The 22,956-nt window shown below is 53.2% G+C and overlaps 4 protein-coding genes across 4 annotated transcripts; 2 read left to right on the top strand and 2 right to left on the bottom strand.

Annotated features, from left to right (window-relative positions):
* Nucleotides 1–598: 598 nt before the first annotated feature.
* SAPIO_CDS10905 (Eukaryotic peptide chain release factor GTP-binding subunit) lies at nt 599–3,095 on the top strand (the record flags this gene model as incomplete). The annotated part of the gene is made up of 3 exons (XM_016784439.1): nt 599–920; nt 1,015–2,846; nt 3,042–3,095. 3 exons carry the CDS (start codon nt 599–601, stop codon nt 3,093–3,095), a joined length of 2,208 nt encoding a protein of 735 aa, XP_016638654.1.
* Nucleotides 3,096–9,751: 6,656 nt separating this feature from the next.
* Nucleotides 9,752–12,419, top strand: SAPIO_CDS10904 (Phosphoenolpyruvate carboxykinase (ATP); the record flags this gene model as incomplete). Its single annotated transcript, XM_016784438.1, has 5 exons — nt 9,752–9,834; nt 9,923–9,969; nt 10,043–10,092; nt 10,169–10,369; nt 11,076–12,419. The coding sequence occupies 5 exons, from the start codon at nt 9,752–9,754 to the stop codon at nt 12,417–12,419; spliced, it is 1,725 nt and encodes a 574-aa protein (XP_016638653.1).
* A 696-nt stretch (nt 12,420–13,115) lies between these two features.
* SAPIO_CDS10903 (uncharacterized protein) lies at nt 13,116–18,125 on the bottom strand (the record flags this gene model as incomplete). Its single annotated transcript, XM_016784437.1, has 5 exons — nt 13,116–13,443; nt 13,510–13,989; nt 14,052–14,143; nt 14,681–15,007; nt 15,102–18,125. The coding sequence occupies 5 exons, from the start codon at nt 18,123–18,125 to the stop codon at nt 13,116–13,118; spliced, it is 4,251 nt and encodes a 1,416-aa protein (XP_016638652.1).
* A 1,792-nt stretch (nt 18,126–19,917) lies between these two features.
* Nucleotides 19,918–22,947, bottom strand: SAPIO_CDS10902 (Autophagy-related protein 13; the record flags this gene model as incomplete). The annotated part of the gene is made up of 3 exons (XM_016784436.1): nt 19,918–22,431; nt 22,515–22,598; nt 22,711–22,947. The coding sequence occupies 3 exons, from the start codon at nt 22,945–22,947 to the stop codon at nt 19,918–19,920; spliced, it is 2,835 nt and encodes a 944-aa protein (XP_016638651.1).
* Between the last annotated feature and the right edge of the window lie 9 nt (nt 22,948–22,956).

Raw genomic sequence — 22,956 nt, 5'->3', positions numbered from 1 at the left:
ACCACGAGGTATTTTTGGCCGTGCTTATACAGTGTTAATTGAAGCTTCAATTAATTTTGTGCGACTCTTTTAGCTGTATTGTTGCAAAATATGTCCATACAAATGCACTGTAGAGGTACTTACACAAACAGCCCCGCTTCAGGTTTTCCTTGTTCCAGGGCGACGAACCATGGCGGGGCAATTCCAGACTTATCAAAAAGTCACTCCTTCCACACTTGATTTTTCGCTTGACAGCATCCCTTTTTTTTTTGCCTCTGCTGAAGCAACAACTGGATTCCTTTATCACAGCCACCATCCTCATCTGTGATTCCAAAGGAGGAGTCTTGCCTACATAAAGTCCTCTTCCGCCAGCAGCTCTCTTCACATTAGGCTGTAACTCCTGGCAACTGTGAGATACCCCCGCCCTCTTCCTTAGTCCCTGTCCCTCCCTTGTGCGCCAAGTTCCACTTCTCTTGCGCGTCATCATATTTTGGGCGGTGTCCTAACATTCCCTGTACATAACAGCTTTAAGAATAGGACACATCCAAGCCTCTTGTATTATCACTTTCCAGTATTTCTACATACTTCCAACCATCCATTTCACGAGCCTCAAACCACCATGTCTCACCTCAACTCGTGGGAGGACGATCCTGCTGCCCAGGATGAGAGCCTGTCCAGGCAAACTCAGCAGCAGCTGAATATCAACCAGCAAGGCCAGGGCCAGGGCCAGGGTGGCGCCTTCCGAGCGAACGCCGCCGCCGCCGCTTTCCAGCCCACCGCGCAGAGCTTCCAGCCGGGCCAAGCCTACGGCGGTTACGCGCCCCAGTACCAGCAATACTATCAGCAAGGTTATTACCCCCAGTACGGCGGTCAACAGGGCTATGATCAGTACGGACAGGGTGGTCAAGGATATCAGCAAGGCGGATATGGCCAGCAATACGGTTCGTTTTCCCGCCCACCTTTCCTCCCGATGGCTTCTCTCTCAAGCCACATCGGAAGATGCACCAACTAACTCGCTTCCTCGCGATCCCACAGGCGGCCAATTCCCTCAGTATGGGCAGCAGAACTTCCAACAGCAACAGCAACGTCCCCAGCAGCAGGTGTCTCAACCTCAACAACAACAACAACAGCAAAGGCAGCAACAGCAACAGCAACAGCGAACCCAGCCGCAATCCCAACAAACCGCGCCTCCCAAGGGCCCTGCTGCCGCGGCGCCCGCCGCCCAGGCCAAGCCTCCCGTACAGAAAGAGGGTGGTGCCAAGGTCCTTTCTTTGGGCGCAGACGTAACCAAGCCCAAGGCCAAGGTACTCTCCATTGGCGGCTCCGGAGCTGTTGATCCGTCCAAGAAGGCCGAGGCACCTAAGAAGGCCGAGGCTCCAAAGGCAGAGACTAAGAAGGAGGCTGCACTAAAGACCGACGACGGCGCGAAGGCTACGGCGGCGAAGGCGATCAGCAAGACTGGAGCGTCAGCTAGCGGAAAGACTTCACCAACCCCTTCGTCCGGTCGCTCGAGCCCGACCGCGGGCAGCTCCAAGGGGCCCGTGCGAGATGCGGACGCCGTCCAGAAGGAGCAAGCCGCTGATGTCGATGAGGATACTCTGAAGGAAATTTACGGAAAGGAGCACGTCAACATCATCTTCATCGGCCACGTCGACGCCGGCAAGTCCACCTTGGGTGGATCCATTCTCTACGCTACTGGGATGGTTGATGAGCGTACTATTGACAAGTACCGAAAAGAGGCCAAGGACATGGGCCGTGAATCGTGGTATCTCTCTTGGGTCCTGGACTTGACAAAGGAAGAGCGTTCGAAGGGAAAGACTGTTGAAGTCGGTCGTGGATTCTTCGAGACCGACAAGCGCCGATACAGTATCCTCGACGCCCCTGGACACAAGACCTACGTTCCCAACATGATTGGCGGTGCCTCTCAAGCGGATGTTGGTATTCTCGTCATCAGCGCCCGTAAGGGAGAGTACGAGACCGGGTTCGAAAGGGGTGGTCAGACCCGCGAGCACGCTATGCTTGCCAAGACCCAGGGTGTCAATAAGCTCGTCGTTGTTATCAACAAGATGGACGACCCCACGGTCAACTGGTCGCAGGCGCGATACAACGAGTGCACTACGAAGCTCTCTCAGTTCCTCAAGGGCACGGGTTACAACCTCAAGACGGATGTCATGTTTATCCCCATCGCCGCTCAACAGATCCAGGGCATCAAGGATCGCGTACCAAAGTCTGTGTGTCCTTGGTATGACGGACCATCCCTGCTTGAATACCTTGACGGCATGAAGGCGCTTGAAAGGAAGGTGAATGCTCCGTTCATGATGGCCGTCAATGGCAAGTACCGTGATCTAGGTACCATGGTGGAGGGCAAGATCGAGGCCGGTGTTGTGAAGAAGGGAATGAGCTTAATCATGATGCCCAATAAGCAGAACGTCGAAGTGATGGCGGTGTACGCTGAGGCTGAAGACGAGATCCCGATCGCCCAATGCGGTGACCAGGTGCGTATTCGACTCAAGGGCATTGAGGAAGAAGATATCCTTCCCGGCTTCGTTCTTTGCTCTCCGAAGCGATTGGTGCACTGCGTCAGCGAATTCGAAGCCCAGATCCGTATTCTCGATCTCAAGAGCATTCTCACAGCCGGCTTCAACTGCGTGTTGCACGTACACGCTGCTATCGAGGAGGTTACGTTCGCGGCGTTGCTGCACAAGCTTCAAAAGGGAACCGGGCGGAAGAGTAAGCTCCCGCCGACGCACGCCAAGAAGGGTGACAGCATCATCGCCAGGATGCAGGTTATTGGCGGCGCGGGAAGCGTATGTATCGAGCGCTTCGAAGACTATCCCCAGATGGGCCGCTTCACATTGAGAGACCAGGTATGTGTCATGTGAGAGAGCTACGTAGGGCCAGCCCATGGGCCTAGATCGGGGCCCATGCAGCCGGAAGCCCTCCTCCGTCCTCTTCCCTTCCTCAAAACTCTCCTCCCGTCCTTTCCCCAAACTCACTACTCCCCTCCCGCTCCCGACATCTGGGAAAAAGCACGAACCACGTTGCTAATATGGGTCATCCAGGGACAAACGATTGCTATTGGCAAGATCACTAAGCTTATTACGGATTCGGCCTAAGAAGGGACAAGGCCATGTCAGTTTCGAACGCTGGGCATGTCGTCCCGGTACATCTCCAGACGGAGTGAGCGTTTACGGAAGATTTCGTAGACCCACCCATGTCACATCGGGGAGGGAGGACCGTTGAATTACGGTGGCTGCAAGAAGGATATCCAAGTTTGAGGACCGCCAAGACCAAGGGCAGCAGGAATGTAGCCATGCAAGTCATCGATGGCGGAAGAAGGGCCCATATAAAAACTGCCTTTATAAGCACGATTCTGTGTGCTTGATATCACACACACAGCTCCACCTTAGTGGACCGGTCGTTATTACGAAGTAATGTCGTAGTCGCCAAAATGAGGTGGTCAAAATAAGTATTTTTTGATGAGTTTTTTTTCTTCTCTGTTTTCTTCTGTTGTTGGCCACTTTGTTGTTGAGACCAGACAACCGCGGTGCTTCCGAAAAAATGATACCTCGCTATGTGCCGAGAAATGATGGGCTGGGCAGCAACTAACTGAAAGCTACGGCTGCGTTGCATTACTGCGTACGAAGCTCTTTGTTTGGCACACCTTGACGTATCGCGCCGGACCTGCAAAGCCACTCTTGACAAGGCAAGGGGGGGTGTGTATGCTCTTCCTCTCCGTTGCCTGCCATCATCCGGATCTCTCGTTCCCCCAGGGGCGGCGTACCACAACTGTATAGATACAAGTCGAATCTCACCGGTATACAAAGCTACCATCTTCAGAACAAAGAAAAAAACAAAGACAATCTAGATCCAGAGACCGTACCCGATTGGAAGATCTGAGAAATTTTGAGACAATATTGGTTGCTCCCTTCCAAGAGCGGGTCTTACACCCCTCTCCAAGCCCCTCCGCCGGCCCCATCTTGCTCTCTTACCTGCGTACGAAGTATATTGGTATTGCCAACTTTTTTTTCCCTCTATTTTTTTATGAAACGAAAACTAGGGCAGTTCCAGCTCCCCTAGGGTTCCCTCTTCTTTGTTTAGAAAGCATTAAAAATCTACAAGACTTTCAGGGCGGGGCCCTCTGGATCTTCTCCGTCCTCGGTTCTCTCTTGTGGAGAAGTGGGCTTCACGATAATAACCCGGAAAGAAATACAGTGGGTGTTTCTCTAATGGAAAGCTGAAAAGCAACTCAATCTTTTGGGGCGGGCTATTTTTGAAGGTGTATTTTTTGCTTTGCCCACATTCTTTTTCTTCGTTTAAAACAAGCAGCCCCAGGATTTCGGGAACTAACGGGGGGTCCCACCGGAATAGAAAGGTCTAGATGCTCGGTGTACGACGGAGGGGAGTGCGGCCGCTGGTTGCCGGAGCAGGTCGGAGCGGAAGGTGGGAGAATGGGGAAGGACCTTCCACTTCGCTTTTTGCTGGGATCTGATATGTATTTCCTTTCCTTTCGTTTGTGTGTTTCTCTGTGTGTGTTCGTGCGTTGAGTGTGTGTGTTTAGGGGGCGTGTAGATAGCATTTGGGGGAATGGGATACCGGGGGGCCGCTTATGCCATGTCTACGTATTTCTTGATGATTTGGGACAGGTACATGATACATGTTCATGCGTACATTGGCCTCCTCCGGGACCTCTTCGTCTTCCTCTTCTCCGGTCCTTACGGGTTTCACGATGTTTGGCCCGGGGCTGGTCGGCGGGAGGTTTACCGGATGGTGTTTTTCCTTCTTCCCACTTTTGGACATCCACCTTCGTTACCAGGGGCATTTCTGAAATTAGAATACAGTCAGTTGACGAGTAAATACGGGGCTATAGGTAGACTTGTGAGTCAGGTGGCCCACGTGAAGGTGCAAAAATAACCTTCGACAAGGGGCGGCCCTTCTAGCGTTTTTTGTGATGGAAATTAGAAGGGGAGTAGGAAAAATGGAAATGAGGAAAGGAAAAATCTTCAGGAAATTCATGCCCGAAATACGACGATGGAGACCAAGGTGAAGCCCATCGTGGGTTTCGGTGGGTACGGGAGTGCGTGGACGGTGTAAGTCACTCCTCGGGTACGCAAGGGGCTCGGGCGAAGGAGAGTTGGAGGGCGCTTGCTTTATCCTAGTCTGCTCTGGGGTACCCTTGCAGAAAGTCACATGTAGAGGACCAGCAGACCTCTTTGGCTACAAGTAAATCCAAAGAAGGCAAGAATGAAGGGCGAAAAAAATTTTGGGAAAAAAATGTGGAAAAAAAAATTGCGGTCGGTTGCGTCAGATTCGGCAAGCAAGTTACAATGCTTGGTTTATCCAGCTGCGCCCGCGATCTGCATTCCCCCTACCTTTGTACACTGCTCTACACTACTCTTCGTAACCCTGTGGACGGTCCAGGCTGGGGTCCGTTAGGGCACAGTACCAAAGAACCGGTCGGGTTAAGGTGAAGCGCCGAGCTCAACTCCCGAAGTTTGTCAGAAATCTTGTCCATCTTGCCCACACAGACTCCAAACTTGGGGGCAACTTTGTCCCTTTCAATCTATTTCCGGGACTTGAGATCTCATATGATCGGAGAATGTCGGAACAATTCAAGGACTAACGGAGATAGGGAAAGAGTCGAGATGACTGAGGCATGAAGAAACAGGCACTAAGCCGAGAATGGCTGGGCACAACGGGTCCAATTGGGGTTTTTGGGGGGGCGTGGAAATCTTAACTTGTACAATTGGAGTTTGCTTCGCAGCTTTTTGAGACTTCTTCGGTGGGGTCGGGCATTGACGGCGGGACCCGCTTTCGCTGTTCTTTGGTACCATCACGTGGATGTACCTTGTCTGGTTGGCTGCAACTAGCACAATTCGAACATCTAGTGTAGATATCGCAACTTCCTTCTTGAAAGGAGTCATATCTGATGTGGATAAGAACGGCTGGATCGGGACCGGGGGGGGGCGTGTAAAACAACAGGACGAAGTAGTTTAGGAGCGGAGTGCATGTAGATGTAGACAAACAGCAAAGAATAAATCGGAGAAAAATAAAAACAACGCCCTTTGTGGCTTTGGAAAAAGCCAATGAGTTGAGCGGTGGAGAAGCAGGATATGTACGCGTGCATTTGCCGGAGACATTTAATGTCAATGATCATTTTTAAGAATCGTGTACTGATGTCGGTGTCGCTAAGATTCGACAGGAAGGGGCCTTCCCCCGGATTTTCTAGGGCCAATTAGGTTAGTAGCGTCGCTGAAGCCGGCAACGGAAAAATCCTGGGTCGACACCTGATAATCCTATACCAGGGTTTGAAATGTTAAATCGAGAGATGCTCGCCGCCACCGGGTATATCTTAGATCAAGTTTTATGAAGGTATATCCTCTGATAATTTATAAGTAAAAATTCTTATTTAGTACCTGTCAGGAGATAGGTCATGTGGTGGATCTGATCTCTCAAAATAACATTTCAAACCCTGGTATAGGATTATGTGTTAGGGGGGAAAAGGGAGGGAGGGGGGAACCGGCAGCTGGTCACTCCCAGGCTGAGATCAGCCTTAAAACGTGTCCGACTCTCAGGGCGGCTGACACGAAGAGCGTGAACGTGACCTCTGACCAGCAAGCTTGCTGGGGAGTCCGAGATGAGCTCGAAAACATTGCGCCCATTTTTTATTTCCCGCACCACCGCAACTTCCTCGGTCTGCAATTTTTTCTCTTCTGACCACAATATCCCAGCAGGCACGCGACCATGGGAATACGGCAGCATCGTGACTGGCTGAGCATCCACGTCGTCCGAGTTCTTGTCAACCGACAAAGATGCAGGCCGAGGCGATTGGCTGTCGTTCCATGATGCATATTGAGAATAGGATGCTTCAACATTCGTTGTGGCAACACCCAAACACGCAGGCTGTAGCCGAACACCGATCCCGTGGGTAAACGACGTAATATGGTCCTGCTTGACCTGGTGTTCTGGACCGAAAAGCAGGAAAAACTGCAGGTTTGAGGTTGTACCACCCACTCGCACTTCCACCTTTGGCCCTTTCCCTTACTTTTCCTAGCGCACGGTCGCCTGGTGCCAAGTCCAGCAAGTCTAGGCTCCATGCCAAGCCCCCAAAATCTGGGGTGATGTAGCACTACTCCTGCCCACTTTTCGACCGACAGTTGCGTTATGACTTGACCGTAAATTACAGAAGCCGGATCAATAATTGCATTTTGATTGATCTGGTGTGCGTCGACAATTCGCCAATTCGTTCAATTCGTCCAATTCGCCTCCTCGGGCTTGCTTCCAGGGTCTTGGAATGGGCCCAGTTCGGTAGTCTTGAAGAAAAAAAGCCACCCACGGCGGCCATTGCCGCTAGCCTCAGTGGCCTGGCCAGGCCCTTGCTCGCCTTGGCTGGGTAATGTTATCGATAAATTTGATCAATTGATTATCGCTCCTGGCCGGGTTGATGTGGTCCGTCGCCGTCGCCGTCGCCGCGGGGGAGGGGACGCTCGGTTCATCGTCATTACGTGGGTTGTGAGTTGTTCTTTCGTGGGCCTTTTTTCGCTCTCTTTTTTTTTTTTTTCTTTTTTCTTTCTTTTTTCTCGCTCATTTTTTTCTTTTTCCACTCTCGGACTTTTCAATGGTATCGTTTATTACTCCATAGTTTGTTCTAGCGTAGCTGTTTCAAATGCCTTTTGGGTGCGGGTTCCCTCTTTGACTCGGAGAATCCCGGGTCGAGCCTAGACTTCGTAATGGGCCTAGAAGGACCCCCAATTAACACTGTTGAGGAGCAAGGAGAAGGAGCCATCGTGAAGCACCTCAGACAACCTACTTCGTACCATCATGGCAGACTGCCAAATACGACAGGCCTTTTGTTTTTTATTCTCTCTCACCGATAATACAACTGCCCCCTCATAATAACGCGTGTACATAGTGTGTAATCGGTGTATATTGTATCATTTTGCAGGTGTCAACAGCCCCAATATAGAGTTTCTCCTGGGAAGATCATTCCCCATCTGATGAAATGACGGAATGCTCAGGTCAGTGGGGGTCGTCGAGAGCCTGAAATTCCAGAATGCACGCGATCAAAAAGCCATTGACACTCCATGGCGACCCTCACCGATAGATTGCTATACGACTTTCAACCTGAGACATAACGGAGTGTCCAGGGAATCCAAGGAATCCGGGCCACCTGGCGACGCAATTGCGCGCAAATGTGAGGAGTCACTGGAGGTCAGGTCGGTTTGTTGCGCTGCCTTGATCATGTACCGGTGCGCTCCGGGATAATATCGTGATTGCCCGCCCCATGTGGCTCGATCTGGTCGCACAAGCTCTTCCCATCCGGAAAGGGCCAAGCTCGGGATCGCGCTCCACCGGCGGCTCCCATTCCCTCCCAATACGTCGTAATACCGGCGTCAACGTACCTCTTGGCGAGAATCCAGTCTTTTATATCCTCGGTCTCGACCTCCTGGAGGACCCATTGCCATGACACCAAGACCCATTCTCTAAACCCAAAGCATTCACAGTTTACTCCAGGACGCAACTAACGGAATCCAAAAGAAACAAGGCCCAATCAGTCTTTTGATTCTGTCCACATTTTTTTGCCTCTTTTTTCTCGGCACGATCAGCTCCAATCTATTGATCCCTAAAGCTCAAAGCTGCGTATCGTTATCGATACCGAACGGACTTTGCCCCAGGCAGTCGAAATAGCCGATTTTCTCTGATACCAGACAACGATTGAATCTAGACCCATTGCAACAACGGGAACAGCCACAGCTATTCTCAAACACACACGCCCCCCATCAATCAACGTCCAAGATTCCCCCCCCCCCCCCCCCCCAATTCACCATAGCACTTACAAGCCCTCACCTAACTCCCCATATCTCGTCCTTACTCTACCCGTTTCGACTCCCGATTTCTATTCGGATATATCCTCAAGTCGACAATAACTCTCACGTACCTCGAGAGAAGCTTTCACCCTGCTTGGCACCAAGTGGAGAAACTAAAAACTGTTGTACACTACTTCGTACCGAAGAAATACAACGACAGACAAACATCGTCAAAGTAACATACGCCACAATTCATCGCCGGGTTGTTTGACGTGTACGAAGTACATTCACACAATTTGCACCCCTCCCCGCTTCTGACCGGACAAGTTAGGAAGCAAAAACAACCAATCACAAGTGCGAAAGGCGCAATCAAGAGCCACTCTACTGCTACTCCTTTACGTGCTCGTACCCTTGCGTACCAGATACGACCGTCACGCTCACACACGACATCCACTATCGCTCATCTTTCTGCTCATCTACCCAGGACGCTAGGCAGTACTACGCCTCAATCAGCGCAAAAAGGTCCTTTCCCGAAAAGAGCCAGAGCCAGCAGCCGCTAGACACACGCCCCCCGGATTTTTAGGTTGATTCATCGCCTATCAGCAACTCTAGGGGATTCCCGAGCCGAATAGTACCAAGGTCTTGTCGTCAACAAGGAATTGGGAAAACCTTCATATAAAGGAACATGTTTCCCAGTCGAAGAAGCGTCTCTCCCTACTCTGATCCAACAGTTAAAGGACCAAGAGCACAGATTCTATCATCAGGTCATCAACACGATCTTCACAAAAGTTAGTTTTTGCCCATCTACTTTTTTTCGCCTCTTTCACGATAGCTTCATAAACCCCCCCTTACCTCCGCCAAAACCGAGCCAGTTTGAGCTCCCACACCTTCACAAGTTAGACTTCCCAAACCAAACCACCCTTCAACTTTGCCAACTCCTCGAAATTCCCCCCCAAACCGCAACTATGCTGACCAGGCTTCGTCGCCCATCAACAGTGATTCCCAACTTGAACGTAAATAAGACTCCCCTTCACCCCGCGGGTGTCCAGTAAGTCAATATTTCCCGAACCTCCACGGCCTTGCGGCCAATTCCCCCTTGGAAAGCTCGCACGCCACTAACACGAATTCTCCCATAGACCCCACTTCGAGAAGGACCACGGCGAGCACGAGGTCACGGAAATTGGTACGGTCCTTTCCTGTAATCCAGGACAGTGCAACATTCAGCCCGAACTGCGAAGACTAACACAGCATTATAGAGGAGACCCTCTACGAGAAGGCACACATCGACTACTCCCGAGTTGCGATTGTAAGTTTCCAGCAGCTAACAAACACACCAATCTCAACCCCGCAACCACAATGCTAATATATGGCGATCCTTATAGATTGAGAACCCCTCCGTTGCTGCCCTCTACGAAGATGCCCTCGTCTACGAGACTGGTACCGCCATCACATCCTCTGGCGCCCTCACTGCCTACTCCGGCGCGAAGACCGGCAGGTCACCCCTAGACAAGCGAATTGTCAAGGAGCCTGAGACCGAGAACGAGATCTGGTGGGGACCCGTAAACAAGCCCATGACCCCTGATGTAAGTAATTTTTTCTTTCCAATCTTTCCAATCGATCCTGCCGCACCCGAAAGAGGAAGCCCAGAAGAAACAAAGCGAAAATGGCTGTCGTCGGATATCATGACAAGCTGCAACTTCCACACACTCCTCGCTTGACGTCGGCTCTGCTGCGTCATTGCACATGCTACACGGAGAAAGACTTTCACCCCTCAAACCCTTGGCTTTCAGCACAATCTTTCCCGAATTATGCAAACATCCGCGACACGATAATTCCATTGATATCCCTTGGAATTCACTTTTCCCACCCTTTCCCCTCTTCCCCGTTTCCCCCAAACATCCTGATCTTGGTTGTCGTCATAACCCCCTAGCAACTTAGCGAGGGGGCGGGGCAGTGGCTGCTGCTTGTCGCTGTGAAATTCCAATAGCCGAGGCGGTGGGGCAGAATTCAAAAGTTCGGGTACAGTTATCCGACCAGTGAGCAAGTGTTAGCCGAAGACTGCCCGGGACACCCGCCATTGGCACCTGGCAGGACCCTGCATTTCCCCCTCTTCCGTGAACCAAATTTGCACCAGGCAATCTCGACCGAGAGCGACTTCGGTCAGGCTCGGTCGGGCCGGTTTGCCAAGAACAAGTCCCAAGAACCCCACAGTGCAGAGGCCTCAATTGCAGCCAACACAAAAACTGTGCGCAGTAAAGCAATTAGAGACTAACATGGTGATTCCGGCAGGTCTGGAAAATCAACCGCGAGCGTGCCGTTGACTACCTCAACACCCGAAACCGAATCTACGTCATTGACGGTTTTGCGGGATGGGACGAGAAGTACAGGATCCGAGTGCGCGTTGTCTGCGCTCGCGCCTACCACGCCCTCTTCATGAGGAACATGCTCATCAGGCCCACGCGCGAGGAGCTTCAGCACTTCACCCCCGACTACATCATCTACAATGCTGGCAAGTTCCCCGCCAACCGATTCACCGAGGGCATGACCTCCGGCACCTCCGTGGCCATCAACTTCGCCGAGAAGGAAATGGTCATCCTCGGTACCGAGTACGCTGGTGAGATGAAGAAGGGTGTCTTCACCGTTCTCTTCTACGAAATGCCCATCAAGCACAACGTCCTCACCCTCCACTCCTCCGCCAACGAGGGCAAGGACGGAGAGGTCACTCTCTTCTTCGGTCTCTCCGGCACCGGCAAGACCACCCTTTCCGCCGACCCCAGCCGTTACCTCATCGGTGATGATGAGCACTGCTGGAGCGACACTGGCGTCTTCAACATTGAGGGCGGCTGCTACGCCAAGTGCATTGGCCTCTCGGGCGAGAAGGAGCCCGATATTTTCAACGCTATCCGCTTCGGTTCCGTTCTTGAGAACGTCGTTTTCGACCCCGAGACCAGGGTAGTAGACTACGATGATGCCACCCTCACCGAGAATACGAGGTGTGCCTACCCCATCGAGTTCATCCCCAACGCCAAGATTCCCTGCGTCACCGAGAAGCACCCCACCAACATCGTCCTCCTCACCTGCGACGCCCGCGGTGTCCTTCCCGCCATCTCCAAGCTCGACCGTGGCCAGACCATGTTCCACTTCATCTCCGGCTACACCTCCAAGATGGCCGGTACCGAGGACGGTGTCACCGAGCCCGAGGCCACCTTCTCCGCCTGCTTCGGCCAGCCCTTCCTCGCCCTCCACCCCATGCGCTACGCCCGCATGCTCGCCGACAAGATCGAGCAGCACAACGCCAACGCCTGGCTCCTCAACACCGGCTGGGTCGGTGCCGGCTACACCCAGGGCGGCAAGCGCTGCCCCCTCAAGTACACCCGCGCCATCCTCGACGCCATCCACTCCGGCGAGCTCGCCAAGGTCGAGTTCGAGACCTACGACGTCTTCAACCTCCAGGTCCCCAAGTCCTGCCCCGGCGTTCCCTCCGAGCTCCTCAACCCCAAGACCGCTTGGGAGGCCGGCGCGGACAAGTTCACCGACGAGGTTACCAAGCTCGGCAAGCTCTTCAAGGAGAACTTCAAGAAGTACGAGAGCGAGGCGACCGAGGAGGCCATCAACGCTGGCCCCGTCGTTTAAACAGTTTTCTCTCTCTCCGTGTGTAAATGTCTATGATGATGGGATGATGTGCTGCTGTTGAGGAAACTTCGGGTGCAACATGAAGTTTTTCGGTGTGGTGTGGAAAAGTAAAAAAGAATTCAACATTGTTGCAGGCGCCTTTGTTTTTTTCATTTTCCTTTTTTATTATCTTCATGTCTTTTATTTATCTCATGCGGCTTTCTTTTTTTTTCAAGGACTTTCACAGAGGAATCGGATACATTGAGAGCCGCGCCGATATCTGGCCCGCTCGAAGGACGTTGCAAATGCTTTTACGTTTTTTATATAATAACTTATTTCTCTTTTTTTCAGTCTCAATTCTCTCTGCCTTTGCTTGCCTTGCTAATTGCTTCGGTTGCTTTTTACGTGCTGTGAAACGAGAACGACAAATCTTTCTGTTTTCCGCAAGGATGGAAATCAAGGAACATCATTGCATTACGAACTGCGGTTGTTTTTCTCTCTTAGCTTAGGACGACGCCATTTCCTTGCCCATCGGGGGGAGCAAACGGAAGCCTCTACTGAAATTGCATTTTCCCCCAAGGGTGTCTAACAATTCTTCTATCGTCCTGCCTTTAAAGTGATATATATACCGATCGTACCGTACCACACCCATCTCAAAAGCAAAAACCGCTTCCACGCTTACCGCTTCTCTTTGCTGCGGACGCGTCCCTACTAACACTACTCCTTGTAACACACGATCCAATTGACATACCCACAAGGCCAAAGATGCACCTCCCTCCCACTCTTTACCCGCCACTCCGCCGCATCAGGCCCCGCGCTCTCCCTCAACATAGCCTCCACCTCTTCCGGCGTGCGAGTCCTCACCGCGGACATCCACCCGTCGAAGACGAGGACGAAAGGGATGACGGGGAAGAGGTAGGTGAAAATGAGCGCTGAGAGCGAACGGTGCTTGAGGGCGTAAAAGGGAGCGAAGAGAAATGTGGCGGGGAAGAGGAGTAGGATGGGCAAGAAGGAGAGAAGATGCCGATCTTGGAGTTCAAATATGCTGTTTTCATCAGTCCCTCGCCTCCAGAAGCAAAAGAAAGGGACACAAGAAGAAAAGAAAACTTACGCAAAAGCATGGCTCGTCCTCACCGTATCCCTCAAAATATCCCCCGCCAACCCCCCATCAAAATGATGAAACGCCAAATTAAACAACCTACAAATCCTCCCCCCATCCCCCTCCTTCCACCTGCTCACCACCGCCCCGCCGTCCCTAGCATCCACGCTCTCCTCCTCAAAACTCAAAGCGCTCCTTCCGGCACTCCACCGCCTCCAGCTGTCCACGTTGGGGTGTATGTCCGTCATGACGAAGCGGACGTCCTTCTCGCCGCGTCTGCGGAGCCCGTCGTTGATGATGCGTTCGATGGCGGGCGTGGGGCCGCCGCCGCCGGCGCAGAAGTCGATGTAGGTGTGGGTGTGGTAGGAGGGGAGGTGGCGTTGGAGGATGTTCGCGGCGTGGGTGGCAGGGGAGGTGGTGAAGGGGAGGGGCGGCAATGTCCAGACGAGAGAGAGGGCGTTTTGGATATGGGCGCGGAGGAAGGAGGGGAACCTGTTTTGAGGTTAGCTTTTGGGAGGTTGAGGGAGATAGGTAGGTTGTGGGAGCGTACGTACCATGGCTGGTCGTCGATTTCGAAGACTTGCATGCGAGGGAGTAAGGGCGCCATCTTGATTACTTTTTCTGCTTCTGATCGATAGTTCGGTGGCTAATTGTTAGTGAAAATGAGAGATGTTTGATTCAGAGCGTTTGGAAATGGCAACAGCCTGCTGTCGCGAGGGCAATTGAAGTCGGTGGATGAGCAATTGAGAAGAGAGCGAAGTAGCAAAGTTGAGGAGTCAATGTCGTGGAGACAAACAAACAAAGCTTTGAAACAACGGAAGGAGGCTCTTTCGCGACGTCACCGTCGGTGGAAGGTGCGTGTGTGCCAAGCTCAGGCAAGGAAGGAGCTTGGGCCATCTGAGAAATACAAAGGTACTTGTACCACATCAGGGAGGGAAAGAGAGAGGGAGAAGAGAAGAGAGATCAAACATTAAGAAAGTAGGTCATCACCCATGGCTCTATTACCCAGACCTGTATCTGTATTTCCCAATGCTGCATTTACAAAAACTAAACGACCCAAAAGAACAAATGATCCCCCATGCAAGTTCCAACAATCAAGTCATGACAGCATTCCCAACCTCTTCTTCTCACCAACAGCCTCTTACCACCGCCGTCCAAAAACAGCACTCTCCTCCCTCCTCACCGGTGCCCTCCCATCCCCAGACCTCTGCGACGACGACGCCAGCAGGCCCCCACTCCTCTCACTCTCAGTGTCTGAGCCCTTCTCGTAAGCCCCAACGTAGTCGATGCTGCCCTCGTGCTTGAACAGATCGAGCATCTCTTTGATGCCGAGCTTGAAGGCGTCCTTCTTCATGCCGCCCTCGATGGCCTGCTCTGCGAGGAGCCGCTTCTTCTGCTGTAGTTGCTGGATGCGCTCTTCGACGGTGCCGCCGACGGTGAGCTTGTAGACGATGACGTCAATCTTTTGGGTGAGTCGGTGGACGCGATCGATGGCTTGTTCCTCGATGAACTACATGAAAGCTGTCAGTTTCAATTCTTGGCGCTAGAAGAAAAAAGAAAAGGGGGAAAAGAGAGAACGAGGGAAAATGTAGAATAGAGCTTACCGGATTCCAAAAAGGCTCAAGAATAACCACCCTCGTAGCCGCCGTCAAATTCAACCCCAAAGACCCGCACTTCAAACTACACAGCAGAATGCGCGTATTCTTATCGTTCCTCAGCCTGTGGAGGCTCTCCTCGCGCTCGTCGTTCTTCATGCTCCCGTCGTAGCGCGTGTACTTGAACCCTTCCTTCTCGAAGAAGGGCTCGACGAGGTCCAGCATGGACGTGAACTGGGAGAAGACGATGAACTTGTGCTCGTGCACCTCCTTGTGCAGGATCTTGATCAGGCGGCGGATCTTGGCGGACGCGAGGACTTGGCTGCCGCTCTTCTTCTTGAGGCGGAAGACGGCGAGGCCATCATCGTCGCTGTCGCTTTCGATGTCACCCTCGTCAACACCACTGTCTTCTTCGTCTTCCTCGGACGAGGAGGACTCTCCCTCAGAGTCACCAGAGTCATCAGAGTCCTCGATTGAGGAAGCCGTAGCATCTGCATCGACAACTTGCGGCTGAGAAGGTTGGGAGCATAGAGCCTGCACAGAGGGGAAGGCGTCGTCATCGTCATCGTCAGTCCTGTATGCCGCGAGGACCGCACTGTCATCCTTGGGGACCTTGTCATCATGGACGATGAAACTGTCCAGCTGACTTCCGTCGTCCTCGGCTTCAGACTTGTGGAACGAGTCCTCGGAACCTATCCAGTCACCTCCACCCTCGGCATTCTCGTCTTCCTCCCCACCGGCCTTCCCCAGTTTCAGCTCGCCACGCTGATCCTCGGGGACAAGCCAGCTGCCTTCCTCCTCTTCGTCGTCACTGTCCATAATGACTTTTCGCGCGGCCGGCCTTCTGGACCTCTTGCCTGCGGCCTCTGCATTTCGTTGTTGAGGCGAAGAAGCCTCATCATGTGCCTCTTGATCGCTCGAGTCCTTGTTGGTCTTCTTCTTCTTCTTCTTTTTCTTATCCTTCTTCCCCCTCTTCCTAGTATCGTCTCCGCCATTGTTAAAGTACACGAGGTCAGCATCGCAATCCTGACAATGATCCCGTCCGGCTTTCGACTCTGCCAACCCCAACTCACAACCGCATATCAAGCACGACTTCGTCCGGATGCTAGCCGAAGCGAACAAATCCGCCAAGTCGTCTATGGCCGTCTGCCCCACTTCCTTCCGGGCATTGCCCCCGGAGCCGGAGAGCACGTCCCCATCCCTCTCGAGCTTCCCTTCCACCAGCTTCGGGTGGTTGCATGTTTGTCGGAGTCGCAGCAGCAACACGAGCGCATTAGCATAGTTGACTTTCCCCTTCAACATCCTCTCGAGACTCTTATCGGCGCGAGCCTGGAGCCGCCCGTAAAACCGTTTCTCCGCGGGCGAGAACTCGACGCTGACGTCGACGACCTTGCGCTCCGTGACCTTGAACCCCGTAGCGGACTTCTCGCCGGGCTCCAATGGCTTGCCGCCGGGATTCAACGCACCGTCCTCCTTGAGAATGTCCTTCGTGCGGCGCTTCATGAAGCAGCGCAGCAAACTGTGCAGCCGGCGAATAGCGAGGTGGCCCTTTCCGTTCTTCATAGGCTTGTCGATGTGTTCCCTCCACTCCCTCAGGTCATCGTAGGGCTGGATGCGAAGGAAATGGACGAGAGACTGCAGCTCGTCGAGGTTATTCTGCATAGGCGTACCAGTCAAACACCACCGGAAAATGGTTCGCAGGGCACAGCATGCCTTGGTCGCCTTGGCATTCCTGTTCTTAATCGAGTGCGCCTCGTCGAGAATCACGCGCCACCAGTGGAGACCAAAGCAGCCGGCTTTGGGTCCGTCTGGAGCGCTGGCCGAGTGTCCGTGCTCCGAAACAAGCGTCTGATAAGTGGTGACAACAACATCGTAGAGGGCGAGTTCCTTGAATGACTTTGTCCTTTGTGGGCCGTGGTGGACGTAAACCTTGAGTTTGTGGGTCTTAGCCACCTTCTCCTTGATCTCCGCTTCCCACTGGCGGATGAGGGCAAGAGGAGCCACGACGAGCGTAGTCTTCTCGACACCAGCATACGACTTCTTCCAGGCCTTGTCTTCCTTGTCGGGCCTCTGGTTGCTCAGGATAAGCGAGATACTCTGTAGAGTCTTTCCCAGACCCATATCATCGGCAAGGATGCCTCCCCGGGGCACCTTGCCCCGCTTAACAGGGCCAAGTTCGCGACCCTTCATCCACTCAACCCCCTCAACCTGGTGAGGCAACAGCTTAACATTAAGCCCCTCAAGTGTTCCATCTTTCCGCTTCTTCTCTTCGCCATCTATACCGTCTTTATCCCCCTCAGCATCCTCTTCCATGCCGCCCTCTAGCAAGGCCTTCAAATCCGAAGCCGCCTTCTTCGGGTCCGTATAGAACTCCGTCTCGGGCTCATGCTGCCGAAACGGTTGCGCCACCAAAAAGTCGTCGATCGAACTAAACGTCTTGGGCGCCGGTGCCGGGATATCAGCAAGCGGGGCTGCCGTCGGTGCAGCGACGCGGTACTGGTTGTCTCGGTGATGCTCAGGGCGCCTAGTCTGTTTGATAAAGACGCTATTGTACGCCTTCTGCTGCGCCGACGACATTGGGCGGCGGAAAGCGTTCGACTTGGCCTTGCCGTTCTGTGACGACGATGACGAACCAAAGAGGCTCTGGGAAGACGCCGGACGGAAGGACCCCATGGAACTCTGGCTGGAGCTGGCCCCCGATGAGGAGAGGAGGTTACCGCGGCTCGGGGGCGGGAGGATCTCGACGATGGAGGAGTCGGCGGTTGCCAGTCCATCCTGGGATTTGGACTGTGAGCCGCCGAGACTCAGGGCATTAAATCTATCCAGTAGAGCGTCGTTTTGGCTCTGGCTGTGTGCAGGTGACCTCCCGTCCTCGAACCAATCTTCGTCGAAAGGTAGGGATGATGCGGCGGAGGCGTAAGGCTTTGTCGGGGTGCTCTGGGGCTTCCCAGCCTGGGAGGATGGTCTTACGGCTTCTTCGTTTGCCGTGATAGGCCGTAGGGGCACCTTTGGAGGCGCTTGTTCTCGCACCATCCTGGACGGTGGCTTCTTCTTCTTCTTGGGTGACTTTATGAATCGAGGCTCGTCGTTTGAAGACAGCGTGTCTCGGTGACGATAGGCAAACCGTTCGCCGGGTTTCCTGCTTAGGATGGCCGGGAAATTAGTCTTTTTGGTGTGTGCGAGTGCTTAACGAGGACCCATGAGCGTGTCAAGGTCATGGAAAGTAGAACGCGAACAAATAAATCGAGGAGTGTGGAGGTGAGTGTGTTTGTTGGGTTGGTACAAACTTCATAGGATGGCGGGGTCAAAGGGGGGATTTGTTTCCGTTGCGTTTGCTGTTGACAAGACAAAAATATCAATGATGAAATCAATATCAACAGACTAGGCTCCAGTCTCGGACCACGTATTCATCTGAGGAGGAGGAAAGAAAGAAAAATGGTGGAATTTGTGCATGCTTGGAGCCCAATTGTGAGTTGTGGTGAACACTTCCTAACATGAAGCTCTAGTCGACTTCGAGATCGAATCAATTGATTGTGACAGCGATTGCAACAGCATCAGTCCGGTTCCCCAGCAACCAGTTAAGTGATTCTGGTACCCACAGCCACTAATTACACCCCTGTAGACTCGGCTTGTCACACTGTGTTGTGACCTGAACTGCTCCAGAAATTCAGAAATTGGCCTTGCCACCAGCCCACAGCCAATGTGTGGCTAAACCACTTAAGAATGTGGCGGTGCCGTGTACTTTACCAATGCACCCTCAATGTCCTCAGCCCAACTGCTCGGAGTCTTGAAGGAAGCAAACCACAGAATCGGAGCACAGGACCTGTCACAAAAACACAAGAGGATGAACGCAAACCCTATAGTCATACTTGATACTCGTCTTCCGGATCGAGGCCGATTTCCAGTCACCCAGGCTATAACACAACTTTCCGAGTCCCAGAGGTTCCCTCCTCTGAGCACTCTGGGCACTCTGGGCACTCTGGGCACTCTGGGGTCTCAAACTTGAAGAACAGCCAAACTCGGGCCATGCAATCTAGTATAAATCAAAGCAATAATGATATATCAATATATATGCAAAGAAGATCCCATTCTCCGGTCCTATATCATCGCCAGATAAGTCCCCCCACCAAATAACACCTTCACACCAAACAACAGAATAAAGAATAAAACCTCTCTCCTACAGAGAAATGTGTCAACCTTTCGTTAATGCCCTTCATGTCCCAATATACTGGAAAGAGAAAAAAACGTGAAGAGCAAAAAGAAAGGGAAAAGAATCCATGACCATGAACGAAAATCAAATGGATCAACTCCTTTCCACACTGCCCCTAGTTATGAGGACTTCGGGTCCTTCAAAATGTAAGAGATCTCCCCAAGCTGCCAAGGGAGAGAAGCATGCCAGTCTAAACCAATGTTAAAATTTCCCCGATTTCCCGGCCTCGTTTTAACCCATTCTCCGATGGTAATCTTTTCTTTTTTTTTTTTTCCTTTTATATATTTTTGAACCATTTGTTGCTGCTTTCTGTATCAGCGTAAATAAGGTGTCATAGCACCTATTGTCGTTTTGTTGCAATGTCCGTCTTCGCCGAGAAGGGTAAAACCAATGCCGTTGTTCTTGTGGCAGGGAAATACGAGCACCGGATGAGCCCACGCAATCGGCACCCGCTGACGTGTCGTTCCTCTCGACACCAGGCCACCGCGAATCGTTGTTTGATTCTTGTTTGTAATGTACCCATTATGTGTTATTCCTCTTCAGATACACTCACGAGGCGGATCCCCTCACCACTTCTGGTCGAACCGACTGGGTATACCCCTGGTGCCCAACCGATTACCATCCCCGGCGAGCAGGATTTCGATCAACACCAGGTCCCGGTCCGACATTCCCACCGCCGCGGCGCTCCTCAAGACTGCGCCTCGAATGGGCGTCCATCTCCGACATCATAAAGACCAGCGGCTCCTCATCGTCATTCTCGGGACAGCCCTGTCGATTACCAGCAACCCCGCGGCTCGACTGCGGCGGCGTCTGTCCACGTCCCGCCGCAGTAGCATTGGACATGCCCCGATATCGTGTTCGGCGATAAGGCGAGCTCGACGACGGCCGAAGGATGCTGCACGGCGACTTCCCATCGCCCGAGCTTGGCGACATCATTTCTGACTGCCCGGCAACAGCGGCATCCTCCTGCACGCTGATACCGCGTGAAGAAGAAGCTCGCGATTCATCTTCGCCCTCGCCAGCCTGCATGCCCCGAAGCATGCTCATCGTCGGGGCCTCTCGGTCGGCGCCTAGGCTGATGCTGCGATGGGCAAATGGCAGATCGGCGTCGTCGTCATCCGTAGAGACAGCTCTCGGTTCCTGCGCAACGGAGCTTGCTCGCCGCGGGTGAGGTCTAACCCTCGGCGAGAGCGGAATGTCGATGGCTGCCACTCGCTCCTGGGTGATGGTGGACTCGCGCGATGGGTGGTCAGCGGGAACGCCGGTTCTCGAGGGGCCCGACGCCTCTTCGACTCCTCGCTGATCCCGCGAATAGTTAATAATCGAGTTCTCGCTGAGTCGGGATGGAATCGCCGGCGTATGGGGCGTGTGGGGCGAAAGCGGCTTCCCAGGCGAATCCGAGCTAGAAACCGACGCTGGTGCCACCATGCCAGGGACGCTCGTAAGCTGTCTGCTAGATGTGCTAGATGACCTCTGCATTTGGATGGACGACGACGTCATGGACTCGGTTAGTTGGTGGTTGGCCTCCTTCATCATGTGGAACCTCGACAGTTGCGCAACCGTACGGTTCGTTGCCGACTCCGCCCGCTTGGACGACTCGAAGCTCATGAGGTTCTTTTTGTTCTCCAACACCTTTAGGAACTCGGAAATTTGGTCGTCATCGGTCTGGAACGACCCTGAGCTCGCCGCTGCGCCTGTCTCTGCAAGCAGGCCCGAACCTGGTTGAATGACGGATGATGACACGCTCTGCCGTCCGCTACTAAGCTGGTCGTCGTCAAGAGGCTTGTTGGGGCCGCTGAATGACAGTTTTCCACGACGGTGCGTGAAGCTGCTGCTGTAACGGCTCGTGGATGAAGGCCGGGGAGAGCTTGCCATGGCATCGGGCAGACCAGGGCTAGGAACGTGAGTGATATTGGTATTGACAGGAGCGGGGCCGCGCAATGATGCCGGCATTCCCGCTGTCAGAGAGCTTCGGTTCCTAGGTTGCGTTAGGGCAGAGAGACCGGCGACTCGAGAAAGAGACTGGGGTGAACCCGGGGTTTCCCCGTCCTGTGTCCGCGGTACTGGAGAAGCAGAGAGAGATCCCGCTTTGAAGGGATGTTTTCCGGCTTGGAACGAAATTGACGGCCGCCGAGGATTGTGTCCCCCAACTTGTCCCGCCGCCGAAAACCGGTTTCCGCCCCCAAACCCCGATGGAACAGAATGCGGAGGTTCTGGCTCGGCATCGGCGGGTACGGACTGCGGTGGGGAGCTCGTGTCGGACCCCGGCATGCGAACCGCGTTCAGGGCCGATATAGGACTCGTACCAAGGGGTCCTTCTCCGTGGAACGTCGACAGACTACCATACGTTTGGGCGGGCACGGTAGACATCTTGCCGGCTCCTCCTTGGGTGCCTATTTCCCTAAAGGCGTCATGTTGCCTGCTACCGAGAGATTGGGGCAAGGACGGTTTAAAGAGGCTCTCATCCGCACCCATGAACCTAGAACTCAAGAGCTTTTCAGAGTCATCCACCCGGAAGTTGAGATCCTTGCGATAGGCAATGGACGCGTAGAGCCGTCCAACTGGCAACTCCAGATCGCCAAATACGTACTCCTCGAATACCGGCTTATTCGTGTTGTAGAGTGGATGTCTCAACCGATCTGGTACGTTGGGTCCCGACTCGCTCGTTTTTATGCGGCACTTTGGTCGTAGCGTCGGGTACATGTCCTTTTGCTTATCGTGCTGGGAGAAGTGGAAGCAAGGCGATATCCTAGTCTCGACATACAGGCTGCGGAAAAACACGATGGCCTTCTTGTAGATAGTAGGGAGGATCGGGGCAAAGTCGTCGTTATCGTAGGCGGTTGTCTTCAGGTCGATACGCCATCTTTCTAGTATGACCTCTGTAGGTCGACGAGTTTCGCTGGTCGCGTTGTCGGAACTCGATGAAGCCGAAGTTGCTAGAGCTTCGGCGACGTCCCATCTCTTTCCTTGCTCGTCGAGAATTACTAGGCTCTGGCTGGTAGCGAGCTCGGAGGTATCAAGATAGACCTCTATTATGAGGGGAGGCGGTCGATTATCGAAACTGCCGCATGTCTTCCACATACGGAGCTCGTCTCGGAAGTCGTCAAAATCACGGGTTTCTATTTGGAACTATAGAACAAGGAACGCCAGTTAGAGATCCGGTCCTTGTATTCTGATGGTGGCGATGAGAGAAAGAAAGGGCACTGGCTTACCCATTTGCTCATCTTGGAGCTTCCAGTATAATGTAGACTCATTCGAGACTCGAGAATTAACGCGGAAGCTTTTAGGTAGAAGTTCTACAGGAAGAGAGCATGAGAGATTGATTAGCGCACACAGTTAAGAAAACACGGGTCGGGTTGCGGGCCGGTGAGAGCCGGTTGGAGATCCAATGGAATAGCCACCACATACCTGTAGGATCTGATCGAGCTTCTTGACCGACTCCTGAGGTGGCCGAGAAGATGCCGTATCTGTCGGGATGGGGTGTCCGATGGAATCTCGCCGAGAATGGCCAGAGGCGGAGGAACCTGGCCTCGCTTGGGAAGCAGGATTCCCACTGTCCCTGGGGTTGTTCGTCCTCATCGGGTTCGTCTGGGCTGAAGAGGCAGGGGAGGCACCCCGAGGGGGTGCACGGGGATGTTGATGCATCTTGGTTGA

The sequence above is a fragment of the Scedosporium apiospermum genome (assembly GCF_000732125.1).
Source record: "Scedosporium apiospermum strain IHEM 14462 chromosome Unknown SEQ_SAPIO_0176, whole genome shotgun sequence".
Classification (NCBI taxonomy): domain Eukaryota; kingdom Fungi; phylum Ascomycota; class Sordariomycetes; order Microascales; family Microascaceae; genus Scedosporium; species Scedosporium apiospermum.
Note: the sequence above shows the minus strand (reverse complement) of the source record. Positions and strands in the feature narration are given on the sequence as shown.